The sequence below is a fragment of the Amblyraja radiata genome, chromosome 1 (genome assembly GCF_010909765.2).
Source record: "Amblyraja radiata isolate CabotCenter1 chromosome 1, sAmbRad1.1.pri, whole genome shotgun sequence".
Lineage (NCBI taxonomy): Eukaryota > Metazoa > Chordata > Chondrichthyes > Rajiformes > Rajidae > Amblyraja > Amblyraja radiata.
Window position 1 is genome coordinate 27,043,517 of NC_045956.1, and position 19,478 is coordinate 27,062,994.

Below are 19,478 nucleotides of genomic sequence, written 5' to 3' on the forward strand. Positions count from 1 at the left end.
CAAAGGAGCAAATGGTAATGATGGCGATTATTATTAAGCAAGTGAGAGTTTATTATGTTTTATGAAGCCTATTAAGTTTTATAATTCAAATGTAATTAGAAGATTATTACATCTTCTAATGCTGTGTAAGATGTATTGCGAAAGGAATATTACTTTGCAATTTAATTCTTAAAAATGGCATTACAGAACGTGATTGACATTACTTTAAATGCAATAGAGACTGCTATATTAATATTTCCAAGTTTAAACACAAATTTGAAATCAACCTGCAAGCACACACACATTGATTATATTGGCCATGAGATATTTCAATTATAACAGAGCGACAGACAGAATTGATTTTAATGAGGTAAACTTCCATGAGGTTTACCGACATATCAGCAGTAACTTTGGCGAACATTTAACTTGCATTCAATCCATTTTCCAGAGATTTTGACAGCTTTAAACTTTAGACTTTAGAGGTACAGCGTGGGAGCAGACCCTTCGGCCCATCAACTCCGTGCCGACCCTGTAGCTGCTCCAGTGAGTTTAAGGCATTTGGGTACAGTAAGAACGCCACAGAGGCAGCGGAGAAGGCCTCGAGATGGCTCTGGATCAGGAGAGGAGGTGTATGGGGAGGAGCGAATGCCACCTGAACACGTCGTGGTTTGATCAACCACGGCTGGGTCACTCGGGCGAGGGTGTCTGATGTTGAAAGACCCGAAACACCCAATGACCCCAGGTTACATCACTGATGACATGTTCAGGAGCATCAGTGGATGTATTTTTATCAATTGCTTCTCTCCTTCAGATAAACCTCCCACCAACCCTCATCTGCCCCCCCAAAAAATCTGTTATCAATTGTCTGTCCTGCATCTACCGAAGCATTTGTGTCTAAAATGTTAAAACTACTCGGGGAATATTGCTATACTGACCTCCATACAACAGTAGCTTTAGTTCAATATTCATTCACTGTCCATCTAGGTTTAGGGGAATCCTGAGAAGAACTATAAATGTAAATTAGTCTCAATTGCACAGATTCAGTCCAATGTGTGGAGGAACAGCACCTCATATTTCGCTCAGGCAGCTTACACCCCAGCGGTATGAATATTGACTTCTCTAATTTCAAGTAAACCTTACTTTCCCTCTCTCTCCATCCCTCCCCCTTCCCAGTTCTCCAACCAGTCTGACTGTCCCCGATTGGATTTTATCTCTGCTTACTTTGTTGTCACCTTCTCCGAGCTACCAATGATTTATTCTCCATTTTCCTTAAATTTCATCCCTTTTGCTGTCTCGGCTTCCTTATCTCTGTGTCTCCCTTTCCCCTGACTCTCAGTCAGAAGAAAGGTCTCAACCCAAAAAGTCACCCATTCCTTCTCTCCAGAGATGCTGCCTTGACCCGCTGAGTTACTCCAGCATTTTCTGTCTATCTTCAGTGTAAACCAGCATCTGCAGTTCCTTCCTCCACTAATAAATCTACCTTTAACTAGGGTCCTGATCATTAGGACATTAAAAATGCTTTGTGCTTGTTTGCTTTTGAACTACATTCACTATTGATGGTTGGGTAGAGTTAATATACAGGTAGCAAAGTCCCATTGACAGCAAGTGAATACTATCCAGGCAATGGAAGGAGAAAATTGTGGACCTTTATGCAGATAACATACTAATAGAAACAGAGAATCATAGACAATAGGTGCAGGAGTAGGCCATTCGGCCCCTGCGAGCCAGCTATTCAATATGATTATGGCTGATCATCCAAAATCAGTACCCCGTTCCTGCTTTGTCCCCATATCCCTTGATTCCGTTAGCCCTAAGAGTGGGATTTAACGCTCTCTTGAAAACATCCAGTGAATCGGCCTCCACTGCCCTCTGTGGCAGAGAATTCCACAGATTCACAACTCTCTGGGTGAGTAAGTTTTTCCTCGTCTCAGTCGTAAATGGCCTACCCCAGGTAAAATAATCAGACTGATACGTGAGCATTTAAATCAATCATTGGTAGTAATATAATTAAATGTCTACCTTCATAAACTGCAGCAAAACCCTTCCCAACCCAGTTACTGCTGCTGCGGAATTCTATCCACATCCTGCTATCTGTGGACATCAGAACTTCAGGCAACTTGTCACCACAGAATCTACCTGGATAAGGAAATATTACAGCAAGAGTTTAGTGCATTCCTCGAACACCAAGCACATTTTTTAAACACGTCAAATGGTCAAAAGGTACATGCAGACTCTTTGGTAAAGTTTTACTTGTAAATATAACTCCTGCACTGCTTAATTAGTAATTTTGCTCTATTATTTACACTTTAATTGCATATTCCAATGATGAGGATCGTTCTTCTCGGAAGTAATTTATTAATCGCAAAGCACACCGGGGATGACCTGATGCTGTGAAAGCTTTTGTTCCAGACAGGAAGATACATGTTTAGATTTCCTTCCTTAGAACCTGGCTGGCTCTGGAGAGGGTCCAGAGGAGGTTTACATGAATGATCCCAAGAATGAGTGGGCTAATCTATGATGAGCATTTGTCGGCACTGGGCCTGTACCTGCTAGAGTTTAGAAAAACGAGGGGGGACCTCATTGAAACATACAGAATAGTGAAAGGCTTGGATAGAGTGGATGTGGAGAGGATGTTTACACTAGTGGGAGAGTCCAGGACTAGAAGTCATAGCCTCAGAAATAAAGGACGTTCTTTTTGGAAGGAGGCGAGGAGAAATTTCTTTCATCAGAGGGTGGTGAATCTGTGAAATTCTTTGCCACGGAAAGCTGTGGAGGCCAAGTCATTGGATATTTTATGGCAGAGATAGATAGATTCTTGATTAGTACAGGTGTCAGAGGTTAGGGGAGAAGGCAGAAGAATGGGGTGAGGAGGGTGATAGATCAGCCGTGATTGAATGGCGTAGATTTGATGGGCAGAATGCCCTAATTCTACTCCTATCACGTATGACCTTGTGATAACCATAACTAAGCCTGTGATTCTGCTATTGGGATTACCTAAGTGCCTCATCAGCCACCAATTGCAAATGTTCAGAAATACAATGGTATCATAAAGTCATGGCAAGACATATCATGGAAATTAGCTCTTTTTTACATTAAATCTATTTTATTCCTGCTGAATTCTCATCAACTCTACCACTTAACTGCACCTTAGGGGCAATTATCAATGGCCAATTGACCGATCGACTCTTCAAGTCTTTGGGATGGGGGAAGATACTAGAGCAACTGGAGGACAACCACAGAGAGATCACAAAGAGAATGCATACATTCCATGCAGACAGCACCCGAGGTCAAGAATGGACCCAGGTCTCTGGGCCAGTGAGACAGCGACTCCACCAGCCACCAGCCTTCTTAACACGAGGACGTGAGCAGCTCCGCATTCATTCATTCTCATAAGCTCCATTTTAGTGGGAATGAAAGGATATTATTAACGTCAATTTCAATGGTACAGCAATGAGTCCTAACTTGACAAAGTTCAATACCAAGAAGAGGCGCCTTTCTCCAATAACCATCTCGTACTTCTATGTAGTCATACCAGCACAGGCGACTCTTAAAGAGATCCATGGTTGTAAAATTCAAAACAATCTGCAATAGAAAGAAAAAGTCTTGAAAATCTGTCATTACAAAAACTACAGGCTGTAAAGATATGGAAGGCATTCATGAGAACCCTACCTCGCTAAAAGGCATTATTCATTTAACTGTTCGAAACCAGATGGGAATTCATTATGATCAAGATTAAACATGACCGGTAAATGGCAATATTAATGAGCATATGCAAGAAAGGTCAGATACACTTGACACTAGTAATATGCTGCAATTTATACACTACAGGTTAAGGAACATTGGTGATCTGAAAGGTTAGATATAAAGATGCAATTATGTGAATATAAAGACATAATCACACTTTGAATTCCAATTGACAACATTCCACTTCTTTCCACCGGTTTTATGCGCAGCTTGTCTTAGCTACAGAATGTTTATACAGACCGTACCATAAATTATCATGACTAAACGTCAAAATGTTTAGCTGGAAGGCTGCAGTGAATTACATTATTACTGCTTCAGCCACAAAAGGTCACGACAAAAATAACACAAGCCTTGTGATATTCTCGAGAGTTTGTGCAGGATAATGACAAAATCTTGCCAGCTGCACATCCCGGGGGTTCAAGACAGCAGGATTCTCTGTCCTTGCCATCAAAGCAGCAGTTACTTAACCAAAAGTGACATTTCTTCCACGAAGAAAATAACACTGGATTGGATCCTGTATTTGGCAGCCGGGGATTAAACTGGCAGTGCCAATAAGCCATCCGTCATGGAAAATGCCAGGACAGTGAAATTTAAAAATCAAACAGCTTCTGCAGTGGACAGCCAAGGTAGTGTGCCAACATTATGGCCAACTGGCACATTGACAATCCATTCTTCTCTGTCTCATTCCTGTGCCCAATGTAAAGATCTCCATTAAATGTTGCCCTGAGAAACAACAGTGAGGTTTTGATTGAAAGAGACAGCATGGAAGTATCGTAGTCCCCTTTAGCCCACCATGTCCATGTTGATCATTGATCGCTAGTTCTGTCTTGTCCCACTTTTGTATCCACTCCATACACATTAAGGGCAATTTACAGAGGACATTTAACCTACAAACCCATGTGTCGATGGGATGTGGGAAGAAACCAGAGCACCCAGTGGAAAGCAACATGGTCTCAGAGAGAATAGGTAAACTCCACACAAACAGCACCTAAGGTCAGGATCGAACCCAGGTCTCTAGTGCTGCCAGGTAGCAGCTTCACCAGCTATGCCACCATGCCACCCGGGAATTATTGGATCAGCTCCTCAAATATCCAAAACTTGCCTGAGAGTTTAGACGGGGAAGGAATGAGGGAAATTATTTTACACGTTGTGAGATAATCCATCACTCTGCTGTCAATGGCAACAGGCAACAGAAACGGATGAGCGAATGCTGAAAGCCACGAGTGTACGTCCCCTTCCCTTCCCTCCACATGGTCCACTTTCACCACACATCAGCTGGAAAGTGATGAAGATGGATTGCTATCGGATGTGGAGTTGACAAGCAATGCCTTTATTGTGCATATGGTCAATTACACTCTGCGACATGCAGAAGATTGTAAACTTCAGCCAGTTATCCAATGTTGGTCTCCAAACATTTCTAGTTCATTACCTTTGACTAGACTGTCTCAGTGTCCTCTGTTGCACAACAGTAGATAATACAAATCTCTCTCGCTTCAGGCTGGAAGGAGCCATCTGCATGATAACTGTGAGCAATTTTGGGCACCGTATCTGGGAAAGGATGTACTGGCTCTGGAGAGGGTCCAGAGGAGGTTTACAAGCATGATCCCAGGAACGAGTAGGTTAACATATGATGAGCATTTGTCGGCACTGGGCCTGTACTCGTTTGAGTTTAGTAGAATGAGGGGGGAATCTCATTGAAATGTACAGAATAGTGAAAGGTTTGGATAGTGTGGATGTGGAGAGGATGTTTCCACTAGTGGGAGAGTCTAGGACTAGAGGTCATAGCCTCAGAATTAAAGGACGTTCTTTTAGGAAGGAGATGAGGAGAAATGTCTTCAGTCAGAGGGTGGTAAATCCGTGGACTTATTTGCCCCAGAAGGCTGTGGAGACAAAGTCAGTGGATATATTTAAGGCAGAGATAGATAGATTCTTGATTAATACGGGTGTCAGAGGTTATGGGGAAAAGGCAGGAGAATGGGGTTAGGAAGGAGAAATAGATCAGCCATGATTGAATGGCCGTGTAGACTTGATGGGCCGAATGGCCTAATTCCATTCCTATCATTTATGGACATAATTGAATGCTCCATGTCAACTGGCAGCCATTACTTACATGGTGTTTGCCCTACTCTGAGGTTAGTCATGGCTGCAGAAGATGGCAAATGGTTTCCTCCTATGTGAGGGCCCTGCCCCTTCTCCCAGTCATGTTGTACTGCAAGATGAATATCTACTAAAGCATCGTTCTCTGGGAGCAATGCGTTTTTTCAGGAATCTAGAAGTTAGCCGGAAGTCTTCATCATCTCTTAAACCATCGCATTTTGATGTATGCACTTGAAGCAGTTAAAGAAAGCATGAAACATAGAGAGTCATAGAGTCATAGAGAGATACAGTGTGGAAACAAGCCCTTCAGCCCACTTGCCCACACCGGCCAACAATGTCCTAGCTACACCAGTCCTACTCGCCTGCGCTTGGTCCATATCCCTCCAAACCTGTCCTATCCATGTAGCTGTCTAACTGTTTCTTAAATGGTGGGATAGTCCTAGACTCAACTATCTCTTCTGGCAGCTTGTTCCATACACCCACCACGCTTTGTGTGAAAAAGTTAACCGTCGGATTCCTATTAAATCTTTTCCCCTTCACCTTGACCCTATGTCCTCAGGTCCTCGATTCCACTACTGCGCAGGAGACTCTGTGCATCTACCCGATTTATTCCTCTCATGACTAGTTCAATTGTAGCGACAGCTAGTAGAAATGAACTAGCAATAGATGTGTAGTCAGCTTCCTTTTGACAGATCCGACAAAGGATATTTTTTTGACTGCCAAGAGTTCACTCCTTTGAATAGCATCATGATCTGGCTGCTCTGTGTAATAATGCCATTCATGGTATCAATACAATTCACCCCACAAATGTAAAACACTGAAGTAATTTTGGAAGTCTAAGATCGTTGATGGCGTCCAAAGATCAAGTCCTGAAATGCCCAATTTCAAGCTGAAAACTGCCTTGGTGGCTGTCAGTGTAACAAACCGAAGGATTTAGCACAGATTTTCCACCATCGGTAAAGTTTTAGCCACAAATCACTTATTATTGGAAGTTTACTAATTATTTACAGACATGAAATCTCTTTATAAAGCTGTTTTAGCCAATAGTTAAACCCATGGTCTCACTGTTAAGATGCTGGTTTTTGAAGATTCATGCAATCCGTGATGATCTGGAATTTCAAAATGAATTGGATTTAGTACCTTGTTATAAGTTGCCAAGGGGGGCATTGTAACATTTTTGATCCATAATTACTGTATCAGTATTTGCTTTCAAGTGTCTGCCACAGTGAAATTTCCATCAATAAGTAATTAAACCTCTTTAATCTTTCTAGATGTTAATGATACGCACGCATCTCAGATTTCTGTTGTCTCAAATTACTGCATTTGATCATCAAAAGAGCTTCCCTTTTGAATGGGTTACCAGAGATCTATTTTCTGTAAACACAAGGAACTGCAGATGCTGGTTCCCAAAAAAAAAAGACTGCAAGTGCTGGAGTTTCAGGTCAGGACTCTTCTTCAGACTGATTGTGGTGGGGACAAGAAAGCTGGAAGGGAAGTGAGGGCGGGGCAAGGTCTGGCAAGTGATAGGTGGATACGAGTTAGGGGCGGGGGGGCATTGATGGGACAAAGGCCAGAGATGAAAAGACAAAAAATGTGAGATAAGGGGATAAAGATGGAAGATGCACAAATTGTGAAGCCAGAGGAAGGAATGTAGGTGGAAGGGAATGCGGTGGGGGCGGGGGGAGAGGAGTAATGGAGAAATGGGTGTACATGCAGGTGGGGCACAGGGAAGAAAGGGGGAAAAAGAGGGGAAGGGGGTGGGTTATTAGAATGTTTGTTATCCTGCCCCAGCCTCAGCTTTAATAATTAAATAACTATTAAAAATTACTTTTAAATTATTTTATCATTATTTGACAAATTTGACACCAAAAAAATCTGCTGTTAACAACCAATGTGCTTCTACCAAGTATCACTGTGATTACAGCACTTAAAAATCAGGTAAATGTGCTATCAGGTAAATAGTTCAATAACAATTTTTTTTTAAAGGAACGGGTCTGAAGAAACATTTCGACCTGAAACGTCACCCATTCCTTCTCTCCAGAGACGCTGCCCGTCCCGCTGAGTTAAGGGCCTGTCCCACTTAGGCAATTTTTTAGGCGACGATCATAGTCGCAGCAGGTCGCCGAAAAAATGGCGACTGGACCCTCCCCACGACAAGCTACAGCAACCTACCACCCAGTCTACGTCAAGCAACGGCAAGCAACCGACAACCGGCGACCTATTAGGACGTCCACCTACGACCACACATACAACAACCTATGACAATCGAAGTCAACCTACCTCCACCCACGGCAAGCTACAACCCTGTCGGCGACAACTGAAGATAACTGAAGAAAATTCAGTCGCAGGTACCTGCCTATTAGATTAATTTGGATGCGATTATTCATTAAGTAGGCAGTGGTGTAGTAGCATTCAGTTACACTTAATCCAAAGGCCTGGACCAAAAAAAATCAAAATAAATGGGATGAAATCCCAAAATGGCAGGGGGGCATTTAAATTCAATTAAATAAATAACATACGACAAAAAAAAAAGATAATGGCCAGAGAATTCAGTTTTATTTACCACTTCTATTCATCATTGCATGAATGAAAATTGACTTTTCTGGAATTGAACACAATTCCAACCATTCCCTAGTTGGGTTCTTGTCACGCCAAGCCTTTTATCAAGCATCATGTTTCCATGCGTGACAAATGGTCTCCTATTTCCTATTTCCGGAATTTTGAAGGGCCACCTGCTCTGCCACTTGCAGCTTATGCAGTCTGACCCAGGTCCACGTGGTCCACCCTGTTTCGACTAATGCAATTCAGCCGACGTGCATAAATAGATCAAATAGAACAAGTTGGCCTACAACTTTAGGCTGTGCACGCCATACGCAAGAAGAAGACGTCTGATCCACAGCATTGTCAAGGCTGTTTGGCTATTAGAAAATCTGCTGTTAACAACCAATGTGCTTCCACCAAGTATCACTGTGATTACAGCACTTAAAAATCAATTGAAATGCACTCTTAATAGACCTAATGGTGTTGTTGCACCAGTTTCCTCAGTGAGGATGCAGGTGTGCACAATGACATAGCTTATTTGAAGCTTAATCATTCAAAGTCTACAAGAGCCAATGCTAATATCTTCACCTCAGCAGGCAATGTTCCTCAGATATGTTAGGATTCGCAAAGGCAGCAACCAGTTTCCGTTCCTGCCTCCAGGTTTGGACATATTCTGGGCACCGTGTTAAAGGAAAGGTGTTGTCAAGCTGGAAAGGGCACAGACATGATTTACGGGAATGTTGCCAGGACTAGAGGATGGGAGCTATAGGGAAAGGTTGGGACTCTATTCCTTGGAGTGCTGGAGGATGAGGAGTGATCTGACAGAGGTTTACAAGATCATGAGAGGAATAGACTGGGTAGATGCACAGAGTCTCTTGCCCAGAGTAGCTGAATTGAGGACCACAGGACATAAGTTTAAGGTGAAAGGGAAACGATTTAAAAGGAATTTGAGGGTTATGTTTTTCACACAAAGGGTGGTGGGAATATGGAACAAGCTGCCAGAAGAGGGAGTTGTGGCAGGGACTATCCCAACATTCAAGAAACAGTTAGGCAGGTACATGGATAGGACAGGTTTGGTGAGATATGGACCAAATACTGGTGTAACTGGGACATGTTGGCGGGTGTGAGCAAGTTGGGCTGAAGGGCCTGTTTCCACACTGTATCACTCTATGACTCTATATGTCTAAACTGCTTTAATAATTGAAATCTAGGACACTGCTGCTCTCAAAATCCTAGCCTTGGGATCATTGCAGGTCCATTAATAATTCCAGATCTATTCACCACCTGTGGATCACCCGACAGCAAGCTTTGACATAATACTCTTCATTTTATAGGGGTGCTCATCAGGGTTTAACTTTCCAAGTGTGTCGACCATGTCAGCTTGTCCACAATTCAGACCTAAACTCCAGATTCTGCATGAATGTTCAGAGCCTGATGTTTGTACAACAATGTCATGATCATACTCTAACCATTATGATAACCAGCTAACCAGTCTGAAGAAGGGTCTCGACCCAAAACGTCACCCATTTCTTCTCTCCAGAGATGCTGCCTGTCCCACTGAGTTACTCCAGCTTCTTGTATCTATCTTTGGTTTAAAACAGCATCTGCAATTCCTTCCCACACATGATAACCAGCTGCAATTACAGCCTACATAGACATCAGTCTGGCCACATCATGTCCGCTGTCTGTATTTGCTCTTCAGACGGTGTCATTCCCCACTTTGAAAGCAGTTCTTTCCATTAACATGAAGGTCTCAATTGAATAAGATATTAAAGAGCACTGCAGCCGATCAGCTCAATGGGATGGATGCCAGGATCAATTTCTGGGAGTAAATGGAATCAGACCAAAGAACACTCCTAGTATCGCATTTGACTAAGGCCTGTGCTGAGACGTAATGGGAAAGTGTTAATGCCTTCAACGTACCCTCAGCAGATGCAACGGTTTAGTTCTAGTCACAGTCCTAAAACTGACATTCCTTTTCAACATTTTGAATTGAATATTTGTTCCTGGGAGATGGCCACAGAAAAGGTAATTGTTCTCTCTGGGCATCAAGTTCAGCTAAACCTTTCTCTCTCAAATGGATTATTAAGGTCAAAGGAAATTGCATTATTCAATACTAACCATTACATGTAAAATAATACCCAAACATAAAATTGTTTTCAATTAGTTCAGAGGAAAAAAACAATCATGAAACTAATGTAAAAGGGCGGCACAGTGGTGCAGCGATAGAATTGCTGGCTTTTAGCACCAGAGAGCTGGGTTCGATCCTAACTATGGGTGCTGTCTGTATGGAGCTTATACGTTCTCCTCATGGGTTTTGGACCTTCTCCTCATGGGACCTCATGGGTTTTTCCTAGGTGCTACATTCCAAAGACGTGTACTTGAAGGTTGATTGACGTCTGTAAATTGCCCCTGATGTGGAAGATAGAACATGTTTAAGAGAGAACTGCAGATGCTGGGAAAATCAAAGGTTTTGGGTCTCGACTCTTCTTCGGAGTGTCTGAAGAAGGGTCTCGACCTGAAACGTCACCTATTCCTTCGCTTCATAGATGCTGCCTCACTCGCTGAGTTTCTCCAGCATTTTTGTCTACCTAAGATAGAACATGTGATTGCTCGTTGACATGGACTCGGTGGGTCAAAGGGCCTGTTTTCCACTGTATCTCTGACCTCTAAAACTCTAAAGATGAAAGGAGCAGGAGAAGGCCACTCGACCCTCAAGCCTGCCCCACCATTTAATATCTTCACAGCTGATCTGACCCAGGCCTTATTTCTTCTACTGCACCAGATCCCCTTTGCCCCAAACAGTGTTCTGTTCTTATAGTCCCAGGATCTGTGCTGGAGCTTTGTGAGATACCTATATCGATGTGCTGTGTGCCCTGATCTTACATTCATCATAAACTATTCACTCTCTGTTCCCTCATTCTATTTCTGTTCCTCGAGAACCTTTCGACATTTGATCGGATCTCGGTATTGTGAGCCTGCAATATTAAGGATAGAAATAATAATATTTCAACAGTATATACATGGCCCCTTTGTGGAAAATGACCACACAACCTTTATCTGGTTGCAGCAGTACTGTGCATATGCTGTGCAGATCATTCGAGAATTGGACCCTTAAGTTTATTGCTTGTTGGCTGAGTACTGACCTATACGTAACATTGATCTGGATGGCTTCAGTAGGATACACCCATTGCCAAATAACACAATGTTTATGTAAAAAGCGCTTTTTTTTTTTAGTTTAGAGATATGGCGTGGAAACAGGCTCTTTGTCCCATCAAGTCTGCATCGATCGATGATCCCCACACATTAACATTATCTTACACAAACTAGGGTACAATTTACACTTATACTAAGCCAATTAACCTACAACCCTGAATGCCTTTGGAGTGTGGGAGGAAACAAGAGAACCCGGAGAAAAGCCACGCAGGTCACGGGGAGAAAGTACAAACTCCGTACAGACAGCACCCTTAGTCAGGATCGAACCCGGGTCTCTGGCGATGTAAAGGGCCTGTCCCACTGTACGAGGTAATTCAAGAGTTCTCCCGAGGTCTCCCATGATTCGAGCTCGTGTAATGTATGTAGTGGGTACGTAGCGGCTCGTACGAGTAAAAAGTAACAATTTCTTTCATCACGAATATTTTTTTACTCGTGGACATTTTTCAGTGTTGAAAAAACATCACGAGTTTACCGGATTTCCCGAGTACCTGCCGTTACTTGTACGAGCCGCTACGTGACATCCACGAGCTCCTACGGACCCGCTACGTACATTACATGAGCTCGAATCGGGGAGAACTCGGGAGAACTCTTAAATTACCTCGTACAGTGGGACAGGCCCATAAGGCAGCAACTCTACCGCTGCGCCACCCGGATTAATCCTGTGCTATTGCAGGATGAAGATCCCAGTCATTTTGAAACTTTGAAAACAGCGCTAGCCTTAACTGTAACTAATGTTCTAGAAACACATGAATCTCACTGATGGGACGGAAACCTTCTGTCTATGCGCAATACGGCCTGTACCCTAATCGAGTGTACCCTAAACGCACGGAGAAACAACCTGGTGGAAAGCCGCAACAAACCCCTCAGTTCAAAGGCAATTAGGGGCTGGTGTTGCCCATATCCCCGGAACGAGTTAGTTTAGTTTAGAGATACAGCATGGAAACAGGCCCCTTCGGCCCACTGGGTCCGCCCCGACCAGCGATTTCCGCACATTAACACTATCCTACACCCTCTAGGGACAATTTTTACATTTACCAAGCCAATTAACCTACAAACCTGTACGTCTTTGGAATGTGGGAAGAAACCGAAGATCTCGGAGAAAACCCACGCAGGTCACGGGGAGAACGTACAAAATCCGTACAGACAGCACCCGTAATCGGGATTGAACCCGGGTCTCCGCTGCTGCATTCGCTGTAAGGCAGCAACTCTACCGCTGCGCACAGTGACTGCGTTCGTTACTGTGGTGTACTGCGACAGTATATGCTACTAATGTACACTGCAGCAAGTGGGTTGTTAAACCTATTGGCATGCTCACTGGTTTTCCTTTTTGTGTTTTTTTAATTATTACTGTTGAGGTTAATTGAGACTTGATTGCGTTTTCAGATGAGATGAGAATAGAGCAATGGATGTTGTCAACATGGATTATAAAGTCCTTCGTGGTGGACTGATTCAGAAAGATCCATGGTGACTTGGTAATTTGGATTCCGAACTGGCTTACACATAGAATGCAGTTATGGAGTGTAGGAATGAACTGCAGGTGCTGGTTTATACCAAAGACAGACACAAAGTGCTGGAGTAACTCAGCGGGTCAGGCAGCATCTTTGGAGAAAAAGTATGGGTGACATTTCGGGTTGGAACCCTTTGTCAGACTCAGTCAGAAGAAGGATTCTGACCCGAAATGTCACCCATTCCTTCTCTCCAGAGATGCTGCCTGACCCGCTGAGTTACTCCAGCACTTTGTATCTATATACAGTTATGGTGGAGAGGTGTTATTCTGGCTAAAGGTCTGTGGACAGTGGTGATCTGCAGGGATCTGAGCTGGAACATCTGTTGTTTGCGATATATAAACGATTTTGATGTAATTGTAGATGTATTGGTCTGTAAGTTTGCAGACAACACCAACACAGGTAGAGTTGTGAGAGTAATGCCCCTGTCCCACTTAAGAAACCTGAACGGAAACCTCCGGAGACTTTGCGCCCCACCCAAGGTTTCCGTGCTGTTCCCGGAGGTTGCAGGTGGTTTGAAAGTCATTGAAAGTAGGCATGCAGGTGCAGCAGGCAGTGAAGAAAGCGAATGGTATGTTAGCTTTCATAGCAAAAGGATTTGAGTATAAGAGCAGGGAGGTTCTACTGCAGTTGTACAGGGTCTTGGTGAGACCACACCTGGAGTATTGCGTACAGTTTTGGTCTCCAAATCTGAGGAAGGACATTATTGCCATAGAGGGAGTGCAGAGAAGGTTCACCAGACTGATTCCTGGGATGTCAGGACTGTCTTATGAAGAAAGACTGGATAGACTTGGTTTATACTCTCTAGAATTTAGGAGATTGAGAGGGGATCTTATAGAAATTTACAAAATTCTTAAGGGGTTGGACAGGCTAGATGCAGGAAGATTGCTCCCGATGTTGGGGAAGTCCAGGACAAGGGGTCACAGCTTAAGGATAAGGGGGAAATCCTTTAAAACCGAGATGAGAAGAACTTTTTTCACACAGAGTGGTGAATCTCTGGAACTCTCTGCCACAGAGGGTAGTCGAGGCCAGTTCATTGGCTATATTTAAGAGGGAGTTAGATGTGGCCCTTGTGGCTGAGGGGATCAGAGGGTATGGAGAGAAGGCAGGTACGGGATACTGAGTTGGATGATCAGCCATGATCATATTGAATGGCGGTGCAGGCTCGAAGGGCCGAATGGCCTACTCCTGCACCTAATTTCTATGTTTCTATGTTTCTATGTTTCCGTAGGAAAGTGGAAGCAGGTCGGGAGGCTGACAAAAACCTCCGGGAACCGCACAGAAACCTTGGGTGGGGCTCAAAGTCTCCAGAGGTTTCCGTTCAGGTTTTCTAAGTGGGACAGGGGCATTAGGAAGGTTGGCAGGATACAGCAGGATTGAGATCAGTTGCAGATATGGGTGGTGAAAGGGCAACTTTAATCTGAGTAAATCTGAGCTATTACACTTGGGAGGTCAAATGTAAGAGGAAAGTATAAAGTTAATGGCAAGACTTTTAACAGAATTGGTGTATAGAGGGATCTTCTGGTCCAGGTCCATAGCTCGTTGAAAGTGGCAACCCAAGTAGATAAAGGGGTAAAGAAGGCATATGGTTGTCTTCACTTAATCAGTTGAGGCTTTGAGCTTAAAAGTCAGGTAGTCGTGTTGCAGTTTTATAAAAACTTTGGTTAAGCCACATTTGGAATATTGCATGCAGTTCTGGACGGCCCGTTGCAGAAAGGATGTTCACGCTTTGGGGAGAGTGAAGAAGACGTTTACAAGATTAGAGAGGTTGGACAAACTTGGATTGCCTGTCTAGAGTGTCGGTGGTTGAGGGGAGATCTGAGAGCAGTATATAAAATTATGAGAGGCATAAATAACAAATACAGTCAGAACCGTATTCCCAGGGTGGAAATGTCAAAAGATTAAAAGGGCATAGTATGATAATGGTGTTTCAGAGACTTTTAGATCAGCACATGGATAAACAGGGAATAGAGAACAATGAATTATGTGCAGGCAGAGGAGATTAACTTGGTAACATGGCAGGCAGAGACATGGTAGCTGAAGGGCCTGTTCCTGTGTTGTACTGCTCTATGTCCACGTTATATCATTCCTCCTTGCCTTCACATAGAAAACTTGTACCTGTGGTTCACTTATCCAGGCATAAAGTCGAATGAGCAATGATTATTTTTCAAGTATTGCCAAAGCATACAGTTAAAGAACAAGTGGTGTCACGGAGGCGCAGCGGTAGAGTTGCTGCCTTACAGCGAATGCAGCGGCGGAGACCCGAGTTCCATCCCAACTATGGGTGCTGTCTGTACGGAGTTTGAACGTTCTCTCCCAGACCTGCGTGGGTTTTCTCCGAGATCTTCGGTTTCCTCCCACACTCCAAAGACGTACAGGTTTGTAGGTTAATTGGCTTGGTAAATGTAAAAAAAAAAAAAATTGGCCCGAGTGGGTGTAGGATAGTGTTAATGTGCGGGGATCGCTGGTCAGCGCGGACCTGGTGCGCAGAGGGGTCTGTTTCTGCACTGTATCTCTAAACTAAACTAAACTAAAAGTGTGATGATAGCGCGATAGAATTTTGTTGAAATGCCAAGGTTTACAAAGAATTAGACTGGCCTTTTCCACGGATGATAGTTCAGAGAACGCAGTAAGTATCTCCCAACATTTTTTAGAAGATAACTGCCAAACACCTGGAATATCCATCAATTGGTTTAAAATATCTAAGAATTTGCAGACAAAATGTGTAGTGAGGAACTGCAGATGCAGGTTTAAATCGAAGATAGACACAAAATGCTGGAGTAACTCCGCGGGAACAGGCAGCATCTCTGGAGAGAAGGAATGGATGGTTTTCAGGTCGAGACGTCTGAAGAAGGGTCTCAATCAAAAACGTCACCCATTCTGTCTCCAGAGATGCTGCCTGTCCTGCTGAGTTACTCCAGCATTTTGTGTCTATCAATGAATTTGCAGAAATGTTTTGCATTTTCTGTGTTCGAATTTGCTCAGATACATGACTGGAGTTGTTTCTGGCCATTCACAGGTAAGCAAAATATTATGCTTGGAAGTTGTACCAAACAGTTTCTGAGATGTTAAAATGTAGTCGTACATCATACTAACAGAAAACTGAGATTATTATTGTGAAATTGGACTTAGTCCTATCTGAAACAACGGGATCATTTACACCCAGAAAAATGCACTAAATGAGACCTATCCAAGTCCCACAGTTCATGTAGAAACAAAGAACTGCAAATGCCAGTTAATATACAAGGACACAAAGTGCTAGAGTAACTCAGCAAGTCAGACAACATCCTTAGACATGTTCCTTCGTAACATTTCGGGTCAAGACTGAAAAAGGGTCTCGACACGAGAAGCCACTTTTCTATGTTCTCCATGGATGCTGCCTCACCTGCTGAGTTACTCCAGCATTTTGTATCCTTTTATCACTCAGTTCAGTTCAGTTACCAATACTGTCACGCAAAAACCTTCAAAAGGTTCAACCTTCAAAACTGTTAAAACCATCTTCACCTTTGAAGAAGTTCTCCTCCTCTCTCTGACGAGAGTTCAGCAACATCCTCCCAGTCTGAAGAAGGGTCTCAACCCGAAATGTTGCCCATTCCTTCTCTCCAGAGATGCTGCCTGTCCCACTGAGTTACTCCAGCATTTTGTGTCTACTTTCAAAAGGTCAATCTCTCTGATGGCCAAAGAGCAACAGCATACATTATGGCTGCCATCAAGAGAGAGAGGGACTCAAGGACAGAAGCAGACAGCATCCAGATTAATTCCAAGGGACATGACATACAATGAAATGTATGCCAGGATATAGATCCTGTTTGACTTGGAGCAATGATAAGTCTGACAGGATCTGCCTGTAGGGGCTTGTAGATAATGCAAGAGAATTGATGGAATTAGTGCCTTCCAGAGAATCAATGGGTTTAGTGTCTCGCAGAGAATTGATGGGGTTTGTCTAGAAATTATGGGATTAGTACAGGAGCATGAAAACCATAACTACCAGGTTCAGGAACAGCTTCTTCCCAACATGACAACCTCCAAATAAGCTCTGAACTACAAAGACTATTCTTGTTATAATTGAACAATTATTGTTTGTTTTTATGTGGATGTAAATGTGCGTGTGTGTATATATGTATATATGTATGTATATACAAACATACTGAACTGTTTTTCTCATTTATTATATTGTTTACAGTGTACTATGTTTACATATTCTGTTGTACTGCTGCAAGTAAGAATTCAATTGTTCTGTCTGGGACAGAAGACAACAAAACACTCTTGACTCTTGACTCTCTTAACTGCTTGAGAAAGGGTCTACTGAACACAGTGACAAAGAACAGCTCGTGAACTCAAAGTTACAAGTTCAAGTGAGTTTATTGTCATGTGTCCCTGTATAGGACAATGAAATTCTTGCTTTGCTTAAGCACACAGAAAATAGTAGGCATTTACTACAAAACAGATAAATGTGTCCATATACCATGATATAAATATATACACACATGAATAAATAAACTGATAGTGCAAATAACAGAAAGTGGTTGGTAATAATCAGAGTTTTGTCCGAGCCAGGTTTAATAGCCTGATGGCTGAGGGGAAGTAACTATTCCTGAACCTGGTTGTTGCAGTCTTCAGGCTCCTGTACCTTCTACCTGAAGGTAGCAGGGAGATGAGTGTGTGGCCAGGATGGTGTGGGTCTTTGATGATACTGCCAGCCTTTTTGAGGCAGCGACTGCGATAAATCCCCTCGATGGAAGGAAGGTCAGAGCCGATGATGGACTGGGCAGTGTTTACTACTTTTTGTAGTCTTTTCCTTTCCAGGGCGCTCAAATTGCCGAACCAAGCCACGATGCAACCGGTCAGCATGCTCTCGACTGTGCACCTGTAGAAGTTAGAGAGAGTCTTCCTTGACAATCCGACTCTCCGTAATCTTCTCAGGAAGTAGAGGCGCTGATGTGCTTTTTTGATGATTGCATTAGTGTTCTTGACCAGGAAAGATCTTCAGAGATGTGCACGCCCAGGAATTTGAAGCTCTTGACCCTTTCAACCATCGACCCGTTGATATAAATGGGGCTGTGGGTCCCCCTCCTACTCCTTCCAAAGTCCACAATCAGTTCCTTGGTTTTGCTGGTGTTGAGGGCCAGGTTATTGCGCTGGCACCATATGGACAGTTGCTCGATCTCTCTTCTGTACTCTGACTCATCCCCATCAGTGATACGCCCCACAATAGTGGTGTCGTCAGCGAACTTGATGATGGAGTTCGCACTGTGGTTCGCTACGCAGTCATGGGTATAGAGTGAGTACAGCAGGGGGCTGAGCACGCAGCCTTGAGGTGATAAGGACCTAGACAGTACTGTGAGCAACAACCCCTTCAATGGTACTGAAGGTGCAATATACATCCTGGTCATCCTATGTAGATAAAGAAGCCTATTTTTCAACAGTGTGTTCAGTGTGAAAGTTTTTAGTCGAATGTCACCCATTCATCTCTGGAGAGAAGGAATGGGTGATGCTTCAGGTCGAGACCCTCCTTCAGACGGCATTCTGTGTCTATGTCCAGTATCTTTTGTCTGCTAGGTTGTGGTTCCAGTTTTTATTTTGTTAGTTATGACATGTTCATTTTTGGTTAAGGTCTGCAGTTATTTTAATACTTTGATGCCGTTTTTTCAGCTGTTACAAAATTAAAAAAATTAAATGCTACTACTGGACTAAACAAGTCATTGAGAATTCACTTATCCTACACCCCAGATCAATGGAGCAATGTGAAAATATATATATATTCTTACAAGGAATGGGTGTCACCCATTCCTTCTCTCCAGAGATGCTGCCAGTCCAGCTGAGTTACACCAGCATTTTGTGTAAACCAGCAACTGCAGTTCCTTCCTACACTTAGCCGGAAGCCAGAGGATTGGGAAACTTTCATAGGACAACAGAAGGAAACAAAACGGCAATACGGGCTGAAAAGATGAAGTACGAGGGGAAGCTGGCCAGGAATATAAAAGACAGTAAAAGCTTCTTTAGATATGTTAAGGGAAAAAGAGTAGCAAAGTCAAATTTAGGTCATTTGAAGGAAGACACAGGTGAAATTATGATGAGTAACAAGGAAATGACAGAAGAGTTGAATAGGTACTTTGGATCTGGCTTCACTCCAGATGTATTGGAGGACAGAGGATCTAAGGGGGTAGAGGAACTGAAAGAAATTTTCATTAGGTGAGAAATAGTACTGGGTAGGCTAATGGGACTGAAGGATGATAAATTTCCTGGGCCAGATGGTCTGCATCCCAGGGTCCTCAGGGAGGTGGCTCTGGAAATATTGGACACATTGGTGATCATTTTCCAATGTTCAATAGATTCAAGATCAGTTCCTGTGGATTGGAGGATAGCTAATGTTATCCCACTTTTCAAGAAAGGAGC

The 19,478-nt window shown here is 43.2% G+C and overlaps 1 protein-coding gene across 3 annotated transcripts in view; it reads right to left on the bottom strand.

Moving 5' to 3' along the window:
* Positions 1-19,478, bottom strand: part of tll1 (tolloid like 1) — a 372,266-nt gene that overhangs the window by 86,296 nt on the left and 266,492 nt on the right. For all 3 annotated transcript variants that reach the window (XM_033019027.1, XM_033019018.1, XM_033019035.1), the window contains 2 exons: positions 3,459-3,561; positions 1,999-2,115 (listed from right to left, as the gene is read on the bottom strand). In XM_033019027.1, coding sequence (XP_032874918.1) covers positions 1,999-2,115; positions 3,459-3,561 — 220 coding nt within the window. The remainder of the gene's footprint in view (positions 1-1,998; positions 2,116-3,458; positions 3,562-19,478) is intronic.